The sequence below is a fragment of the Catharus ustulatus genome, chromosome Z, assembly GCF_009819885.2.
Source record: "Catharus ustulatus isolate bCatUst1 chromosome Z, bCatUst1.pri.v2, whole genome shotgun sequence".
NCBI lineage: Eukaryota > Metazoa > Chordata > Aves > Passeriformes > Turdidae > Catharus > Catharus ustulatus.
In genome coordinates, this window is record NC_046262.2 from 8,107,702 (window position 1) to 8,125,520 (window position 17,819).

General features: G+C 45.5%; 1 protein-coding gene across 3 annotated transcripts in view; it reads right to left on the reverse strand.

Moving 5' to 3' along the window:
• Positions 1-288: 288 nt before the first annotated feature.
• Positions 289-17,819, reverse strand: part of FAM219A (family with sequence similarity 219 member A) — a 101,603-nt gene continuing 84,072 nt past the window's right edge. For 2 of the 3 annotated variants that reach the window (XM_033085432.2, XM_033085430.2), the window contains exons 3-6: positions 14,781-14,883; positions 10,856-10,936; positions 10,480-10,534; positions 289-9,330 (exon numbers count right to left, since the gene is read on the reverse strand). In XM_033085432.2, the coding sequence (XP_032941323.1) occupies positions 9,172-9,330; positions 10,480-10,534; positions 10,856-10,936; positions 14,781-14,883 (398 nt within the window). In that variant the 3' untranslated portion in view covers positions 289-9,171. The remainder of the gene's footprint in view (positions 9,331-10,479; positions 10,535-10,855; positions 10,937-14,780; positions 14,884-17,819) is intronic. The other variant, XM_033085431.2, reaches the window with a different exon arrangement.

Sequence of the window (17,819 nt, forward strand, 5' to 3'; positions counted from 1 at the left end):
GACACAGCAGTTCTTTCTGCTTCTTGCAGACCAGATGCAGGGGCTGGATCCAGCCTTGTGTGCCTCCTGCTGCCCTGGGGACTTGTGTTTCCCAAACACTGGTGGCCAGTCCTGGAATATTTACCTCTGCCATTCACACCGGTCATAGCAGTTGCTGTTTCTGGCACCAAGCAGGGCATGGAGTGAACCCTGGTTCAGCATCTGTGACTGCTGGGGGCTCAGAGAAGCTGGTGCAGTCCACACTGCCTTGCCCTTGTTTGCTCCAATGAAAAAAAAAGGCTGTCAGGCTGGTTTTCATATGTATGCTTTTTAATATCATTAATTCCGTTACACTACACACAACCAGTAACAATGATAAATACTGCAATGGAAATGTTAAAAAAAATATTATACATGTTTTTCATGTTTTCGAAAAAAACTCCCACATTTTAAAATAAATTAATGCATAAAACTGATGGTAGAAAAGAGAAAACCCAAAACAAACCATAACACAACTGATCAGTTTAAGGCAATACTCTACACAGACGGGAACAAAAATACAACAGTGTGCTACCTGATCTGAATGGCAAAAAAAGAAAACCCATACAAGATGCAGATTGATGCTTCAGGAGTGAAAAAACTCCCAAAACCAGATAAAAAAAACAATGGCCAAGTTAAGTGCAGCATTAATACACTCTGCATGTCAAATGATTAGCAGGTTCCTAACAAGGACTAAGGTCAAGCTACAACAAATTTATCTTCCTAATTAAAAGGTTATTCAGGTCAAACCCTACATTTAACTCTATTTGCGTTTGGCTGTTTCAGCTATATTTCACTATATGCAAGGACAGCCAGAAATTCATCTCCTGCTCTTGAGATTAACACAAAGGTCAGGAGGTCTCCCGTCCTAAAATGTATTTCCTCTAAATAAATCCAAAAAGGATCTTGCTTTTGGTGACCCTGAAATGCCTCCCACCACACGGGGAATAGAGACTGGAAGGCATTTGCTTAGGTTGATTTTTTTCCATGCTGAGGACACAAAATGGAAGTGCAGATTTGATCTGGACTTGGAGGAGTGCTGTTTCTCTGTCTGTCAGAAGTGTCCATCTGGAGCCTGCTGAAAGTACTTTGCCAGCATGGAAGAAACCCATCCTGTATGCAGGCTCTGGCTACAGCCATGACATTTGCTATTAAGGTTAGTGCAGAGCTCCACACCTGCCTGGACAGTCAATAAACCCCATTATTAATGCAGCCCAGAACTTGGCCACTGGAAGATGGACTATAATTGTAATGCCAAAAAAATCCCTCTCTCCCTCAAAAAAGAAAAGAAAAGGGACAGTAGCCACTTTCTGCCAACTTCCTTGGGTGGATCCCCATCAGCTGCCACCCATTCAAGATCGGCAGTGCCAGATCTCACCAGCATCGACCCAGTACATTCCCAGTAAGGTGCATGTCTGCAAGGTGCTGCTGGGGGCAAAGAAACTTCCTGGGACATGGTCAGAGCCTCCTGTACTGCCCTGCTAGAGTGTGTGGGAAGGAAGCCACGAAACACAAGGAAAGAAACCCAACTGGAATTACTAGACTCGTGAAGGCCAACAACTGTCCAGGTTGCCTTGGGTTTGGGTGAGAAAGGGGGATGCAGAACTGGGCTGAGAATCACTTTGGTGCAACTGCCTCTGACGCTCATCACTAGTGCATGGGGCAGAGGGAAGAAAGGCGACGGCTGCTTTGATAAAAGGGGAGTGGAAGGAGGACGTGTGTGCAATATAACAAGGCTTGCAATTCTAGGACTAACCACTGGACACGGATACCGAAGATTACTTGTGACAACTAGCTATCCTTCTACTGCGGTTGCTCCTTCCCCCATTTCCTGGTCTGATTCTTCTTCAGTTTGGGAAGCCATGGCTGTTTGGCATGATGGCCAGTGCTGACCCTCCCACCCCAGTCCTTGCCCAGCTCATGGGGTGACTCTGCTACAGGTTGGACAACGAGGTCTGGAAATCATGTCAGGCACAGACCGGCTCTGCATGCAAGCCAGCACCTGCCTTCAGACCCTTCAAAAACCTATTTAATGGCAGCTCATCTCCCTTATTAAACTGAAGGTTCAAAAACCTCTGTGGAAGGAGTAAAAAGGGTTTAAAAAGTGCAAAAAGGGGAGGGGGAAAAACCCAACTTCCTGAATTGTCTCCACTGCAAAGACTTCATCCTCCACCAGAGTCTTTCTCCTGGCAGAACTACAGCCCCACCAGTGTCACACAGCATCCTGCCCCAGTGCAGCAAGAGCAGAGGCAACAGGCTTCCCACTAAGGCCTCTGCTGCAAGGGCTCCAGCCCACACCAGGAGCATGTGGGCTGGCAGGTCTGGGACCTGATCTGCAGACCTGGACCCACAGAACTCAGGCCAGGAGGGTGAAGGCATCCAGCTTGGTGGGCTGAATCTCACCAGGTTTTGCACAAATTTGGTGAATCCTCAGCTCCACAGCCTTCATGTGGGTGAAGAGAAATCCCACCCTCCTGTCTGATTCTCACCTGATCATGTTCAATGATCTACAGCTGGCCTGGCTTTTACATGGGGCTTGTCTTAGGACAGAGGCAGCCACAAACTGAACACAGCTGCTACCACAGCTTCTCCATGCAAAGAAACTAAACAGACACATCTGTGAACCGGGAGTGGGTATGAAAGTCTATCATGAAGAGTCCTTGCCCAAGTTTTTCTGCTCTTTCTATGTGTCTGTATTACATCTTTCAACAATAAACTGTGTCTCCCAAATCGTAAAGGCTTGAGGAAGGTGGGTACCAAATGGAGTTGCAGCTTATTTAGGTTGCAAAAGCAAAAAGGCAGCCTGGGTGAAGAGCAGTACTTCCCAGGGAGCTCACCTGGGCAGCTAGGGGAGAAATGCTGCTCTGGGAGGGTAAATACCCCACCAGCTATGGGACTTAGCATGGCCTTTCAGTAGCCTTTTCTTTTCCTGGTGCCTACTGCACTGCTTTCCAGTGACTGTCTGACATGGTCACATTCAATGAGGTTTATTTTGTAGCTTCCAACCCTTGATCCAATCCCACCACCTGTATCACCGTTTATCATGGAAATACCTCCACAGGCCAAGCACCATCAGTCACAGCACCTTTGAGGAGCAAATCCATCTTTTGCTGGAGCAGCTTTTTAGAGAAAGCAAAAGGCTCAAAGTCACCACCAGTGGCAAATGGGTCTTTACAGCAATGGGAAAAGCTGCTCTGCAGAGGCACCGGGGAAAGCTTCAACCTGTCCTGCCGGTGTCTGTGCTGCTCTGACATGGTTTGCTGCATGCCTGTGTGGGCCATGAGGCTGTGCTTTGTGTGATCTGTCAGTCCCAGCCTCTGCCTCTCCAGCAAGCTGTCAAAGGTGCACTCAGGCAGCATCCAGCTGCTGTCATCCTGGGACTGTCAGCAATGTCAAGTGGGGCAAAGGTAGCCATAATTTTTGGGAAGCAATGCAGCAGCTCAGCTGCATAACACCAGGAGTTAAAATACGAACCACAACACCTATGAGAAACCCCTTGTAGATAATCCCAGGTCATAAATTCTCCCTTTATGCTAAATTCCTGGCCCTTCTGCTTCAGGTCTTGTGTGGTTCTGTAACAAAGGGGGGTTTGTCTGATGAGGTGTGGTTTGGAGCAATCCCTCTTACAACTGAGCCTTGAAAGGAAGAGACAAGTATGCCTAGAGGTGAAAAGCAGCTTAAAATGAAGACCTTTCCATGCCTTCCCAGCTAGCCCTGCAGCACTGATCTTCTATGCAGATATTGCTTTTGAACATGCAGCCCAAACTTGCTGAGCCAAGCAGCAGCCAGATACCAAAGCCTTCAGCTCTCTAGGTAAGAGTGGCAATACCTCAGGTGAGTTTGAAGCCAGGAGCCCAGGCAGAACCACCCATCTAAAAGCTAAGATGATCAAAGCAAGAGCATGAAACTGCCATGGGAATATCCCAAAAATGAGCCTTTCAGTCTTCTGTTCCCCTTCATCACTACTTGCCATTCCAAGCTACACTCCTAAACTCCTTAATTCTGCTATCAGCGGATGGTGCTGTTGGGCCACCAAATCTTCGTACAAATCTTTGTTCCCTCTGGGAGCAGGCAAACTCAGAAGCCAGTTGTGCAACAATCAGCTGACATGTAACTAGTTAACGTATCCTTGACAAACATCTTTCTCCAAAGATGTTTAACCTCTGTACTAGCCTCCACCCCGCTGCATTCCGTCATGTGGCAAGAACATCAGAAGATGGCAAACAGAGTTAAAGCAGAATAGTACTCTGAAAATAGGAATTAAATTTTTATAGCATGGTATTTACATCCTGCTTGCAGAACTGACCTATCAATGGTGCCTCTCACACTTGGCAGTATCCATGCAGGATGGTGGTAGCACTTTGGGAAGGCAGGTTTCTCCCATGTGCTCCAGAAGGGAATGGACATCAAGAGATGTGACTTGCAAATACCAACAGCAGCAAGGATCCCAGATCTCATTTCTGTGCTCTAACAGTCCAGCAGACCTGCCAGGGCTGTATTTGGCTGCAGTGCCAGCTCAGGGACAAGATGTTTCTAGTGTGTATATCTGAAAGCAAGCTTTGCTCCCAGCTGCCATCAGCACTGCACTGAGACAGATCAACTCGGACAACGGGGATCTGCCCTAGGCCAAGACAGTACTTGGCAATCTTTCCAGTTATTGCTTGTTTTCCTTTTCCTGTTTTCCATCTGTTGCCCAGCTGGGTCCCTCCTTTCTTCAAAAGCATCTTCATGTTTCTGTTGAGTCACACACAGGGCACTGCGTTTTTCAAGCCTCCTGCATTCTCCTGCACAGCCTGCAGGCCAGCCCAGGATCAGACAGTGCATGGAAAGGAAAGGATTCTGTTCAGGATTGCAGACTTGTGTGTCAGACAGTGAAAAGCTGAATGCAGTGGGTGCCTTCTTTTGGGACAAGAGCTAGTGAAACATACCAGAAGGAGCTGAATCCATCTTGTCTGTGGGGAAGCTGTCCTTTCAAAGTCCATGACGCAGGAATGGGTCACCTGCTTTTGCAGTTACAAGGCATCTGCAGGCAGGTCAGCCAGAACAGCACAGCAGATCCAATGGCCAAGCACATGTCAGGGACAGGCATGCAGCAATGTGAGCTATCACCCACTGGCTCTTCCAAGGGTTGACTTCAAGATGTGTCTGGTCAGATATCAAATGAGCCTTCAGGATGGGCATCACTCTCCTTTCAGCTGAAGTTTATTTACAAACACCAGAAAAGCAGACATGACCATGCTATCTATAGACTTTCCTCAAGACTAGCAGGATGTTCCTCCTCCTAAAGGATGGAAATGTGGAATTTGGGGACAAGAGAGATGGAACAGAGTGCTGAGACCCCAGAGTTCAAATCCAGCTCACATTAAAGAATATTAGATGGTATTTTATCAGATTAACATCTGATAATAGAAAAGGATTTGCTGAAACTCTTGTAATTTGGTGACTGACATTACATAAAATCCTAACAAAAACCCAGTCTGGCTTTAGGAGGCATCAAATTCAAATTCCATTCAGGAGGCAATATCCTTATATCCTGTTTGCATGGTAATTTAGGTAGACAGTGACATACAGCATTTCATACTCCATCGTGTCTTCCCCTTGGTTTTCTGTACAACTTTGGATTGAAAACGTGGCCTGAGAGGGCCATCTTGTTTGGTGCAAAGACCGGAGGAAGGAACAATTTTCTTTCCTTCATGCCATCTGCATTTAGGAGGGCACCCAGCAGCTCTGTAGATTTTGTAGAAATGCTGTGACAGAGAGTCAGTCTCTCTTGCCTTCTGCCTTCTTCTGGTCATGGTGGCAAAGACTGGTCTAAGGAGAGCAGTGCCAGGATAGTCATCTATCTCCACACCTTCCCAGGAAATCACCACAGCATAACCTCCAACAAGGGTTGCTTGAGCAGAGAGGTTGGATCAGATGATCCCACTGAGGCCCCTTCCAGCCTTATCCATTCTGTGACTGAGGGCATATGGAAAACCTGCTGGCTTAAGCAAAGGTCTGAACAACAGACCAGACAGGGGGAGCCAGCCTCATCTGTGGTTGACACATACCAATGGGCAGTCCTCAGTATTCCATAATGAGCCAACAAGCATGCTGTATGGTCATAATCTGCTGAAGGGGCTGCAGTTCATAACGGTTAGTGTTCAGTTTTCTATGACAGCCACATGTGCATTGCCTTAAGCCACTCAGCCTTTCTGATAACAACCCTACATAGGTAACTACTTTTCCCCACCCTTTCTACATTATTCCCCTAATAAAATATATGAACACAAAGCATAGAGAGGAGAAGCCAAAAAATTGCCATTTTATGGTCCTGTACTGTCATGCCAAACCAACTATTTCTCCAACCAACTCCTTCTGTGCACAGGCAAAAACACTTGAGTTGTGCTTCACTTTGTATTTGGAGGAAGCACTGGGTAGGACATCTGAATTCATCTCCCTCCCTCCCTCCCTAAAGGGTTGTGCTAGAAGCAGATGCACATCACAAAATGCAAAGGGCTGAAAGGCAGTTGCAGGGCTGGGGAATGTCTCAGGGCACATGGCAGGCAAAAACCAGCAACGCGCAATAAAAGGACTTGGTCATGGTGCCATGGGACAATGCGTATCATAGAATCACTGAGATTGGAAAAGACCTTTAAGATCACAGAATCCAACTGTTAATCCCGCACTGCCAAGTCCACTAAGTGGACAAGTCTGTCCCTCGAGGAGAGATGTTAACCCTGAGAGATAACAGTGACAGCAAGCCTCATTCTATCCTGGACTGAACAGGACAGTGCTTGGTTATAGCTGGACTCAGTTATCTTAAGGGTGTTTTTGAACCTAGAGGATGGCATGATTCTGTGATGGCAGCATGGGATGTGCAGCCCTCGGGGGCTGGCCTAGGTGAAGAGATGGCTTGTTGTTCTAGCAGGCACTCCGAAATGCTCCAAGCTCCTGAGCAAGGGCTGTGGGAAAGGCTGAGTGTGTGCAGCCTGGCTGGAAGGCACAGAGACTGACCCAGGAGGATGAATGTGATGAAGACATTCCATGATACCAGTGCTGAACTGCAAAGTGCCTCTCCAGAAGAGTGAAGATTTAAAGAGCCTTGGTCATGTCCATGTAGGATTTGGTTTGACAATGGAATTTCTATTAGGTTTTAACTACATTCCCCATTGAAAAAGACTCCTTAAGGAATGCTTTTCCCTTTTATATTTCTCTCTACTTTCTACTTCCTCCAGCTCCAGACAATTAGATAATCTCAACCTGAGTTGTATTTTGGAAATATTCCCCCTCAGCACTACCAGGTGGTGAGAAAAGGAGATGGATTCACTTGAGAAACAGAACCCCTTCAGGAGCTGGGCAATTAACCACCACTTCCTCTAACAGAGGATGGTTAGTAGAAGAGGCAGGGATGCTCAGAAAACAGTACCATTCTAGTCCTCTTTCTATGGCCTGGAATCAGGGTGGCAGCACGTTGTTTTAGGGAGAGGGGACAAGAATAGCTTTAAAAGCTGTCAATACCATCAAATAAATAAGCCCATGAATCTTGTGTGCCTGCTCTTTCACTCACACTGTGGCTGGTATCAAGCTTCGCACTGCAGAGAGTAAAAGCCCAGGATGCTGAAAAAATCTCTTGCTAATTATGAGTAGGACTTCTCACAGACTCAGCTCACTTCATACAGATTTCAGATGGGGGATCTGTCTGTGGTGGTACAACTCAGGCTCTGCTTTGTGACTCAGGAATTCTGCTGAGAAGCTCAGAACTGCCCTCATTTTTTCCTTTCCCAGGCTACAGAGCAGGTGATGATGCAAGGCAGGTGGTTCTTCCTTCTGAAAACACAAGAATTGTGCCTATGGCGAAAGATTTCAACACCAAGAAAAATGCCAGCCCATCCCCTGCATATGCTGAAGCCAGTGAGAGGACATGTTTCCTAATTCCAGAAGTGATTCTGCATTCAAAACCATCTGCTGGGGAACTGGGAGCTTAGGCCAGCAACCTAATGTAACAGGTTTCCTAACTTTTCCAGCACCAAATAAAACCCAAGTGCTCCTGACCTGGGACCATAACTGGCTCACAACTGGGCAGATGGGGAGTGATGGGGAGTGTTTCTGCACATGGGCATCTTTCAGCTGAATCTGTTCATAACTCTGCTGTTGCTGAAAATTTCTCTCAAGTCTGACCCCCACCACACTGATGACTTCAGCATTAATGAGCCTCTCCCACAGGCACCCAGAGACACAATGCCAAGTTAAGCACTGTTACAATGTTCTTTCTTCAACTAGCTTTTCCAGCACCATCGTTCATCTCTAGTCCTGACTCATGCAGGATTAATTTCTTCTCAGTTGAACAAAGTCTAAGATTTTTGGAAAGAGATGGGTCGGACAGGGATTAAATACAGGCTGAAGTCAGAATACGTGACTGAACTGAAGTCACAAGCACGGTTGGTATTCCTGGGCAATGAGCAAATCCTTGAAGTGCATGAGTAGATTGCAGATCGAATCTGATGTGTTTAGTGGTAATTTAATGTGGTGCTCAAGGCAGATTGCATTGGCTATGTGACACAACAGCTCTAGCTAGTACTGACTCACAGTGAAATGTCACCTATTTGTCCCTTTGCAAGTGAATGAATTGTGTGGTGCTAGTCCTGGCTAGCCTTGCCATAAGAAAGGATGCCCTGGTCCGTCCCCATTCCTGTGCCCCAGTTATAATATCATTTTGGTTATGCAAATGAAACAGGTTTAGTGAATGAATTAAGAACTGACTTCCTCACATTGGTAAAACATTTTGATACCTCCAACTTGCCCTAATCTTGCAGATGGATTGGTTTCAATGGGCAGGATTACCTGAAGTCCCATCTGACCTCTCCCATTCTGAAAAAAGACACTTTACAAAATATCCCCAGTGCCTAAACAAACCAAGGAGGTATCTCTGGACCCCTCTGCATTCGCTTTTCAGACCAGTCAGTTCTGCCAGGCACTGCCTGGCACTTTGAGCAACTTCTCTTTTGTTTTACCATAGTTTAAAATAAGTTATCAACCAATCATAAAATGAATTTTTTGGTTTCTCCTGGCTCCATGAACACAAAGAGGTGCACGTCCTACCATAGGAGGAAGCAATGGCTGTTAAGTTTTACAGTTATAGTGGAAAGCACTGATCACAGCCTGCCGGCCTCACTACTGGATGTGACAGGCGGTGGAGGAGGTGGCTTGGCAACACATGCAGGTAGGGTTGACCGATTTAGGGGGGATTAGGTCGAGGTCCTCGTCATCTGGGATCTCATCTAACCGGTACCCATCCTTTAGCAGCTGGATGTTCAAGTCTTGGTTGATCTGCTACAGACAAAGAGACAAACAGTCAAACACTTGGGACTTCTTACTTCTGGTGGTCAGCAAACGAAGGAGGTCCCCTGTTCTGGAGTGTATTTCCCCATCATTAACAGCTGCCCCACAGTCCTAGTTTTTGGCCTCAGGTGAGGGGAGGGTACTAGCCTCTTCAGAATAGAAGTATCTAGGGTGATTTACACTATTTTGTCCTGGAATTTTTTCCCTGAGGACAAGTCCTCAGTTAAAGTAATGTAATAATATTATTTAGTGGCAGATAGGTAGTTCCCCCCTCTCAGTCTGGGGCACACTAGAGCAGTTAAAAGATGGCAAAGTTTGGCTCTGTGGTCTCAGATCCAAGTGCTGTCTAGCTGGATCTGTATAAACAACACTTCGTCAGGGCACAGAAACAGCTCAGATCATCTGATATGGTCACTGCTCTTGGCTGTTTCCCAGGATTTCAGACGTATTTTATCCAAGGAAGAGATACAAGGGGGAAGAGTTCTGATCAGTTTGTGGGCAGAATGGCTGCTCAGCATCCTGAATGCAAATTCCTGCAAGAGCAGTAGCCAGAGCCTGAGCAACAAATTAATGAGAGAATTCAGGAATATACTCAGAAACAATGTAGAGGGACTAACAAGCCTGAACTTCCTGCCTTTTCTCTTTGAAAGGGCAAGAGTTCATATCTGCAAGTCCTCTCTGGAATTTCTGCTTGCTCCAAGTAAACACACACTGGGTGACCCTGATTATTCCAATAACTGGAAATCACAGCATACCCTCAGATCCTTTATTTATGTCCTTGGCATGCATACAGTTGCTGAACTGCCATGTCAGACAAGATGATGCTTTTGGTCCTCCTGGGTCACTGCAGGACTAAGTGCAATGAGGGAAAGTTTGAGTGAAACCAAAGGTAGCTGTGAAAACTGCTGATGGGCAGATCTCTGTGCCATGGCACTGAGGTATATGGAGCCAACTGGATCACCAGGGAAGAAAGCACCATGACTCAGTTTCTGCCACGGCCCCTTCCAGACTCACGGAATCTATACCACTACTAAATTTGTTGTGTAGCCATTTCTGCCTGTGCAAGGCCACTCTAAGCCAATTCTGGCTGCTCTGTTATTTGCATTCATAGCAAAGATGGCAGAAGAGAGTATAACTCACCTCAGCTGATGAGTATCCCGAGGAGGAATATCTGGACATATCAAAGTCATCATCACTGCAGGGAAGTACAAGATACAGCAAAGAAGGAATTGGTTAGATGAGACCTGTATTTCCCACTTAGATATCTTTGCTGTGCCACAAAACTGTTCTTGAGGTACAGAGAAGTTACATCAAGGGAGCCTGTAGAGCAGCTTTCATCTATGACCCTCAGATCTTTCCTGCTCTTTTCTCACAGCTCTCCTCACTTGTTCTCACACAGAGACCCACCACAGCACAGGTCAGAGGGAACAGTGGAGGGAAGAGTCTCAGTGGTGCCCTCTGGCATGAAAACTCACTTAAGCCATCATATGTATCACCTTTTTAACCTTTAGCATACCTGTCTGTATCCAGGGCTACCAGGGGCTTTTCATCTGGACTCTGGTCTAGCGACGAGTAGCCCTTGTTGGGTACGACGAGCCTGAAATAATTAAATGTTGTCCATTAACCACACAGTAAAGCTCAGCACCACACACTGCCAAGGGTAAAGCTATATGATAGTTGGCTTTCCCCATTTCACTTCTTTGCAAGCCCCCACTTATTGGTGAAGATGTTTAAATGGGTGCAATTCAGAGGGAGCAAGCTGTGCGAGCAGTTTCACAGTGATTAACACTGGGCATGCCTTGGGAACATACACCTTCCTGGAAGAAAAAATAAAAAATTGGAACACTCTGCACCTCAATCTGGTGACCTTGTTTGGCTAGCACTGCTTGTCATATCAGATGTTTCATTTTTGTGTTGCCTGTTTTTTTCCTGGCAAGGCTACCTGACACCAGCAGTAAGTACTTAGGAGAAGGAGGCTAGGGGAAGTCAGAGGCTCTGTGATCCCAATGTTCTGCTATTGGACATCAGGGATATTATGTGGTGTCTCTTTCTGAATACCTGTTCAGGCCTCTGGCAACACTACACTTCTGAGGTCTCCATCCCGAATTTAGTAATATTAGAAATCTGACCTGGTGTGCCCAGCACAAAAAACCAGTTAGACCAGCACTTTTTAAATTCCACTTTTTTGTGATGACTTTCAGTTAATCAGAAATGTTACAAAGGCTGAGAATGACTCCATCTTTAACTGCCTGAGAGAGTTTGCGAAATGGAGTGCAGGCTTCAGAACTTCCAGGATATGGAAAATTTGTGAATTCAATAGTATCTTGTTCACAACAGAGTTCTTTCATCCAAAAAACTGCAAAAACAACCAACTGTAAATTGATTCACACTTAAAGTAAGATTAACTAAACCCAGCAAATGGAATAAGATTCTTTGTTCAGCAGGTAAGAACCACAAGAGTGACAAACATCTTTTCTTTTCAAGAGTTAACTCAGGTTTTCTTTCCCAAGTGGTCTTTAACAACACATCATGATGCACAATGATGCTTCACTAAGAATTTAAGAAATATAAATCTAAATATGATAATTCATCTCATCCATGCTCCAACTACTCTCTAACTACCTGAAAGGTTTTTCTGCTTCTGTGCAGAAAATTGCAGCAAGCCATTAATGATTTTAGAAATAAGAAGTCCTGGCAAGCACTGTCAGTGGGCAGGCTCAGGGAGAGTAAGATATATCAAATCCTGTAATGAAGCAGATATATAGGTTCACAATTAGTTATAATTTCTTACTATTCTTACTATTCATTGAAATATAAATTAAATAAATTAATTAAAAAACTGATGCAGAATTTCCAAACTGATGCAGCAGGGGATTGGACAAAATGGGATCCACTTGCAAAATTCAGTAGCCCTTTTCACAGAAGCAGGACAAGCCTTCTGCTCCTGAGGTATGCAGGCAGGAAGTCAAGAAGCAAAGATGTTTGGAACTGAAGCTGCAATTTGGCAGCACAGGCTTGCCTGTACAGATATCAGAAGTACTGACTCCCATTTTCACTCTCCATTTTTCCAGTCTGTGCTCCATATATACTCACTGACAGTTGTTATTAAATCATCAGTGAACAAAACACTCTTAGGGGATCTAGGAGAAGAACATTGTGGTGATATTTACTTGATGAAAAAAATCCCACATCTTCTTCTTGAGAAATGTATTTTTTCTTAATAATAAAAAATTTCAATTTAACTGCAACAGACAAAAATTCTTATATTGTGTCTGCTCCTGATTTAAGGCTTTCCCTCACAGCCTGATTGTCCTTATTTTCACTTCCCTCTGTCCTTTGAAAAACCAGCAGTGGTAGCTGGTTTTGTCCACAGCTGTCCTGGTATCAGCTTTGTCTTTGTGTTTTTGCTCACTTGAAGCAACACAAATTGGACCACAAGGTCCAAGTTTAGCTTACCCTGAGTGGACTGCAGCATCCAGCTGTGTTCAAGTGGTGTGGATGGTGTTGTGGACTCTGTCTGTGCTCACAGGGAAAGTGCAGCATTACCCTTACCTCATCCATGTTTAATTTGCTTTTAGGCAGACTGAGAGTGTTATGGATCCAATGACTCTCACCTATAAGACTGGCTGCACCCTTGTCCCAGAAGGGGACTGAATGGTGAAGGCAACCTTTAAGGAGAGGCTGGATGTCAGAAATCCACAGGGATAATACAAAATAACAGAGGCCTTAGGGAAGAAGGAGGAGGTAGAATGGGGACTAGGAGAGGCAAAGCACAAAAGGAAAACATATTTGATGAGAACAGCAGAACTGTCAAAAAGGGGAAAATGGATTTAGCTCATTCTCCTGCAGAGACCTGAGGAAGCCAACAGTTCAGATTTAAACCATAATCTGGAAGTTTTGCAGTGTATCCTCCTGGAATAGATCCCATTACAATGCAAACTGTTACCCTGTGAAAAGCTGCTCGAACAAGCTTGCCTTGCTGTTTTTGTCCTGTCTGTAGCAAGACAGACTGAACCATTTAGAGGTGCTCAGACGTTTTTAAGTGAAATAAAACTGAGCTGGCTGTTTGAAATCTTTTGTCAATAGGTGTCACTGCTCTGCTCTTTCTATCGGCAGCTTGGATACAACAATCTCTCCATGGAAAATTCACTCATGTTACAGGTAGATACCTCTATTTATATCCCATCTTTTCTCCCTTATTATCTTCCTCCACTAATTTCAGTGTTTCTAAACCTCTCAAGCAGCAAATCTGCTACCACTCCTCTCAGTATGCTAGCTTGCAGCCTATTGCCAAAAGAAAACAAGTTTTTCCAGAATGTACTTGGAAGATAAGGAGGAACAGTGGGCATGGAAAACCCAGCTAAGCACAGTTCCTGAATTTCTTGCTGTCATTAAGGGTCTGGCTCTTTTATATGGCTTCAACATCTAAACACAGAGATGAGGCAACGAAGCATATGCTACCTGTATTTCAGGGGCTTACAATAAAAGTTGACAAGGTCCTGTCAGGCTTTATGACTAATATTTTGGGTCTGGGGAATTAGTGTGAACAAGAAATCTCATCTCTCAGATGCATTGCATATAGAGAGGCTCTGACCTGCAGCTCCTGTTCTACTCAAGATACGGTAATCCAGGCAACTTTCCTGCTCATCAGTAAACATCCAGCATTCCGCAGATCCCTCTGTCATTTTAAGTGAGGTCCTCCACTAAAACCTGCCACCTTTCTAGCAGCATGCAAAGCATGCAGTCCTGTGGGCTCACAGGGTTTCCTCCCTTCTGAATACAAGTAAGTAATACATTGGTGTACTGAAATCTGTGCGGAAAAAAATAAAAATATTCTAAAAGAAAATATTCATCTCAGAATGTCTTTGTTTACAGCAGGTTGTAACACTGCCTAATACTCTCTTACAGAGCTCTTCCAAAGCATCTCCAGCGAAGTGTGACCATGCTGTTCCAAGAGTGGAGGAGGTGTATAGAAAGGCACACAGAGCTCGATTATTTACAAGCCTTCATTAAATCAGTCAGTAGCAGAACAGGTCACCATCAAAAAGGAGCAGTGGAACTTACAGTGACAAAAGCAACCAAGGCAGAACTAAGCTCTAAACCAGTTTGTGTTTCATGAAGCAGCACAGCTCCTCTCCCATTGGCAGGATTAGGCATTACCTGAGACTACTCAGAACTGGCTGGATGGCTCTCTGATTTTAACCTGGTTGGACTGCCTCTGCCTTCTACATGCTGCACTACCACTGGTCCTGCACCTTCCCAGGGGCCGGGATGCAACAAAGCACAGAGCATTTGTGCCCTCCAGCTCCAGAAAGGGCCATCACTGCTCTTGCAGTGTGGCTGGCAGTAGGCAAATGCAATGAACACTGTCCCTGACCACCCCAGGACCATTAAGGATTGCAGCTCAGAGCACAGTTGCCAGTATTTTTCTAGTCCCTTACCTTGTTCGTGCCATCACATTGTTCTTCTTGGGCTGCTGATTAACTGGGCTTCCCATGTTGCCATTCTTCAGGGAGCCCTTCCGAGCCAGCTCCCTCTGCTTCTCTGCACAGGAGATAGGAACGGGAAAAGCAAAATTAGAGCAATAGCCTAGCTGGCCACCATAACAAGAAACCCAGATCTGATAGCAGCAAAAGGTGCAGCAGAATTAACAGCAAAGGACATGACCTTGCCAGCTCTTATGTAGGGATGCTGCAAAGGCCAGATGAGCTGTGTCCCACTTTCTCCAAGGTCACCAGGGACTGAAACTAACCTACCTTCACTCATAGCAGCATCTTGACAGCAACACACTAAAATCTTGGTCTCCAAGACCGTAAGGTCTTGGAGTTTCTTGATGAAACCCAGCTGAGGCATACAACGGGCAGAGACCTTGTCCCTGTGTGCAGCTGGTTGCTGCATGGACTCCAATACTGTGCTCTACTAATATGGCTCTGCCTCCAGCAGCAATGGGAACTCAGGCATGTATATAAAATGATTATAAATTTTCTGATTCAAAGTCCTTCCCCCCTTGTTTCTCGTGGAAGATCTGTTGTATTGAGTTACCAGCTAGTCACAGAAGTTGAGCTAACTTCCCAAATCTCATAGTGCAATAGCAGGCACAGCTTGTATGGAAAAGCTAAGCATGAGGCCAATAATGCATGAATGAGACCACTTAAAAAAAAATTCTCCAGAGTGTGGGAAAATGCTGGAAACTACTTTTGTGGCATGCCTGAATAACAGGTGTACCAGACTGCTTGCTGAGGAACCTGAATAGTGAATTTGTTTTGCTTCTGCCTCTCCTACAATGTGTGTGAATTCTGTTGTTGGGTTGTTTTCTCTTTTTTCTTTTTTTTTTCTGTTGCAGATTGTATTTCTCCTTGGAAAGAAAAGCAGTTTTTCCCACTTGTTGTGGAAAAGCAACATGCTTCTATTGTGTGCAGGTTCAAGGCGAACTAACGCTTTCCCTTCCTCACAAGTCAGAGCAGGTGGCACAGTCCAAGGCTCCCTTTCTTGAGGGAGAAATAAGCAGCAGAGATGCCTAGAGATTGTGATGATGAGGAACACAGACACAAAAGTACATACAAACCATACCCAGCCTGCTCCTGCTGACAGCAGAGGTGAATAAATGCTCATGGAACTTGGCAGGAAAAGGATTGGATTAATAACTCACTCTGGCTTGAGCAACTAAGAAACTGATTCAGGATTGAAATCAAAACCTTAAATCAGAATAATTTCTCAGTATGAAAATTGCAAATGCACTGGTTAGCTTGTCTCCAGAATAAAAGGCTGGTGTGCTGCAGGCTACAAGGATTCTGCTGTTCAGAGAGAGATAAAACAAGACTATGGAGGCAAATACTTACAACACTAAACAGAACCCAGTTTCCCCTCATCTCCATCAGATGGTCCAGCTCCACAAATACACAGTAGAGGGACAAGCTGCCAATGCTTTAGGATGCTGATGAAATGGTTACAGGTGGGTGTGAGTGCAGGTGTGATGGCTTGCCAGCAATCATCAGCAACACCAGCAAGGCTGAAGCACAGAGGGGAGCCTTCACCACACCCAGCTTCCTTCTGGCTTTTCACTAATTTTTCCAGACAGAAACTGCATTCAAGAAGCAAGATAGAGCAGAGAAGGTTGAGAGGGTATGAAGGGGTTTGTGTGTGCCTTTGACATTACAAACCATGTTCAGTTAGGAGTCTGAAGATCCTCTGTGATCATTAGCAGGATCACTGTGATGGGTGATGTATTTTGTTTGTGTACAAGTTTTTGGTAGTGAAGGGCTGTGCAGGTGAGAAGCTTTCAGATGTTTTCCTGTTGTAACAGAGCTAATGCCAGCTGGCTCCAAGACAGATCTGCTGCTGGTCATGGCTGGGCCCATTAGCAATGGTGGTAGAGACTTTGGGATAACAGAATTAGAAAAGGGGGGGAAATCCTGCACAATTGAAGCCAGCCAGAGGAGTGAAGGTGTGTCACAAACAATCCTGCAGATCAGTACGGAAGCAGGAAGAGGAGCTGTTCCAGGTATCAGAACAGATTCCCCTGCAGTCCATGGAGGACCCCAAAACAGAGCAGGTGGGTGCCTGAAAGAGGCTGTGACCCAGTGGAAAGCCCATGTTGTTGCTGTGTTTTCACTCCTCTGTCCAGCAGAGTGATAGAGAAGCTTTGATTGGCTCCTGCTGTCCAGCCAGGGTTACCCCAAACCAGACAATCTACCTGTCTCCATGCTTGAGCGAAGCAAAGCAGCAGTTTTCTGTTTCAGAGGAGAACTTGGAGAATACAGGCAGCTGTCAGTCAGACTAACGGGGGAATTTGGCTGCACCAGTTTCATTTCAGCTAATCCTGGATGTTGTGTCAGAAGAACACATGAGCAGCACATGAGTGTGTGTGTGTGTGTGTATGTGAGGAGGGGGTCCAGGATCCTTTTGACACCACTCTACTGCTCTGAACAGCATGGGGAAGAGCCTTTCATCTGGATCTGCCAACTACATCCCATATTGCCCCTCCTTTATTGTTCACCTTGTCACTTCATCTTTGAGACACTCCATCCCTTATGGCATAAAAATCATATAAAGGAAGATGTATCTGCTCAAAGAATAAACCACTGCTTTCCTGTAGCCCCACACCAGCCTGTGTTGCTTGCTGGCTCCAACTGAGCCCTCAGCATCTGCTCCAAATTCTGCTTCAAAGTAAGCTCTGATGGTGACAACAGCCCAGCAGAACTTGGAGCATTCAGTAAGGCAGGGATAACACCTAAGTAGCAAAGAAAATGCATGCTGCAGGCACAATCAGCACCACAAGTGGCCCAGCCTTGTGTCCTGCCTGGCAATGGTCTCCTATCATAGTTGTCTGTAAAATGAGTAAGGTGCCCCAGCATGCCAAACATCCAGCAAACCATCCCTGTCCCAGTATTCACTCACCTGCCTGATCCAGGATGACTCTTTAGATGGTCAAGAAGGGCTGAATTCTCCCCTTATCATGGGAATACCTGCAGTCCTAAGGA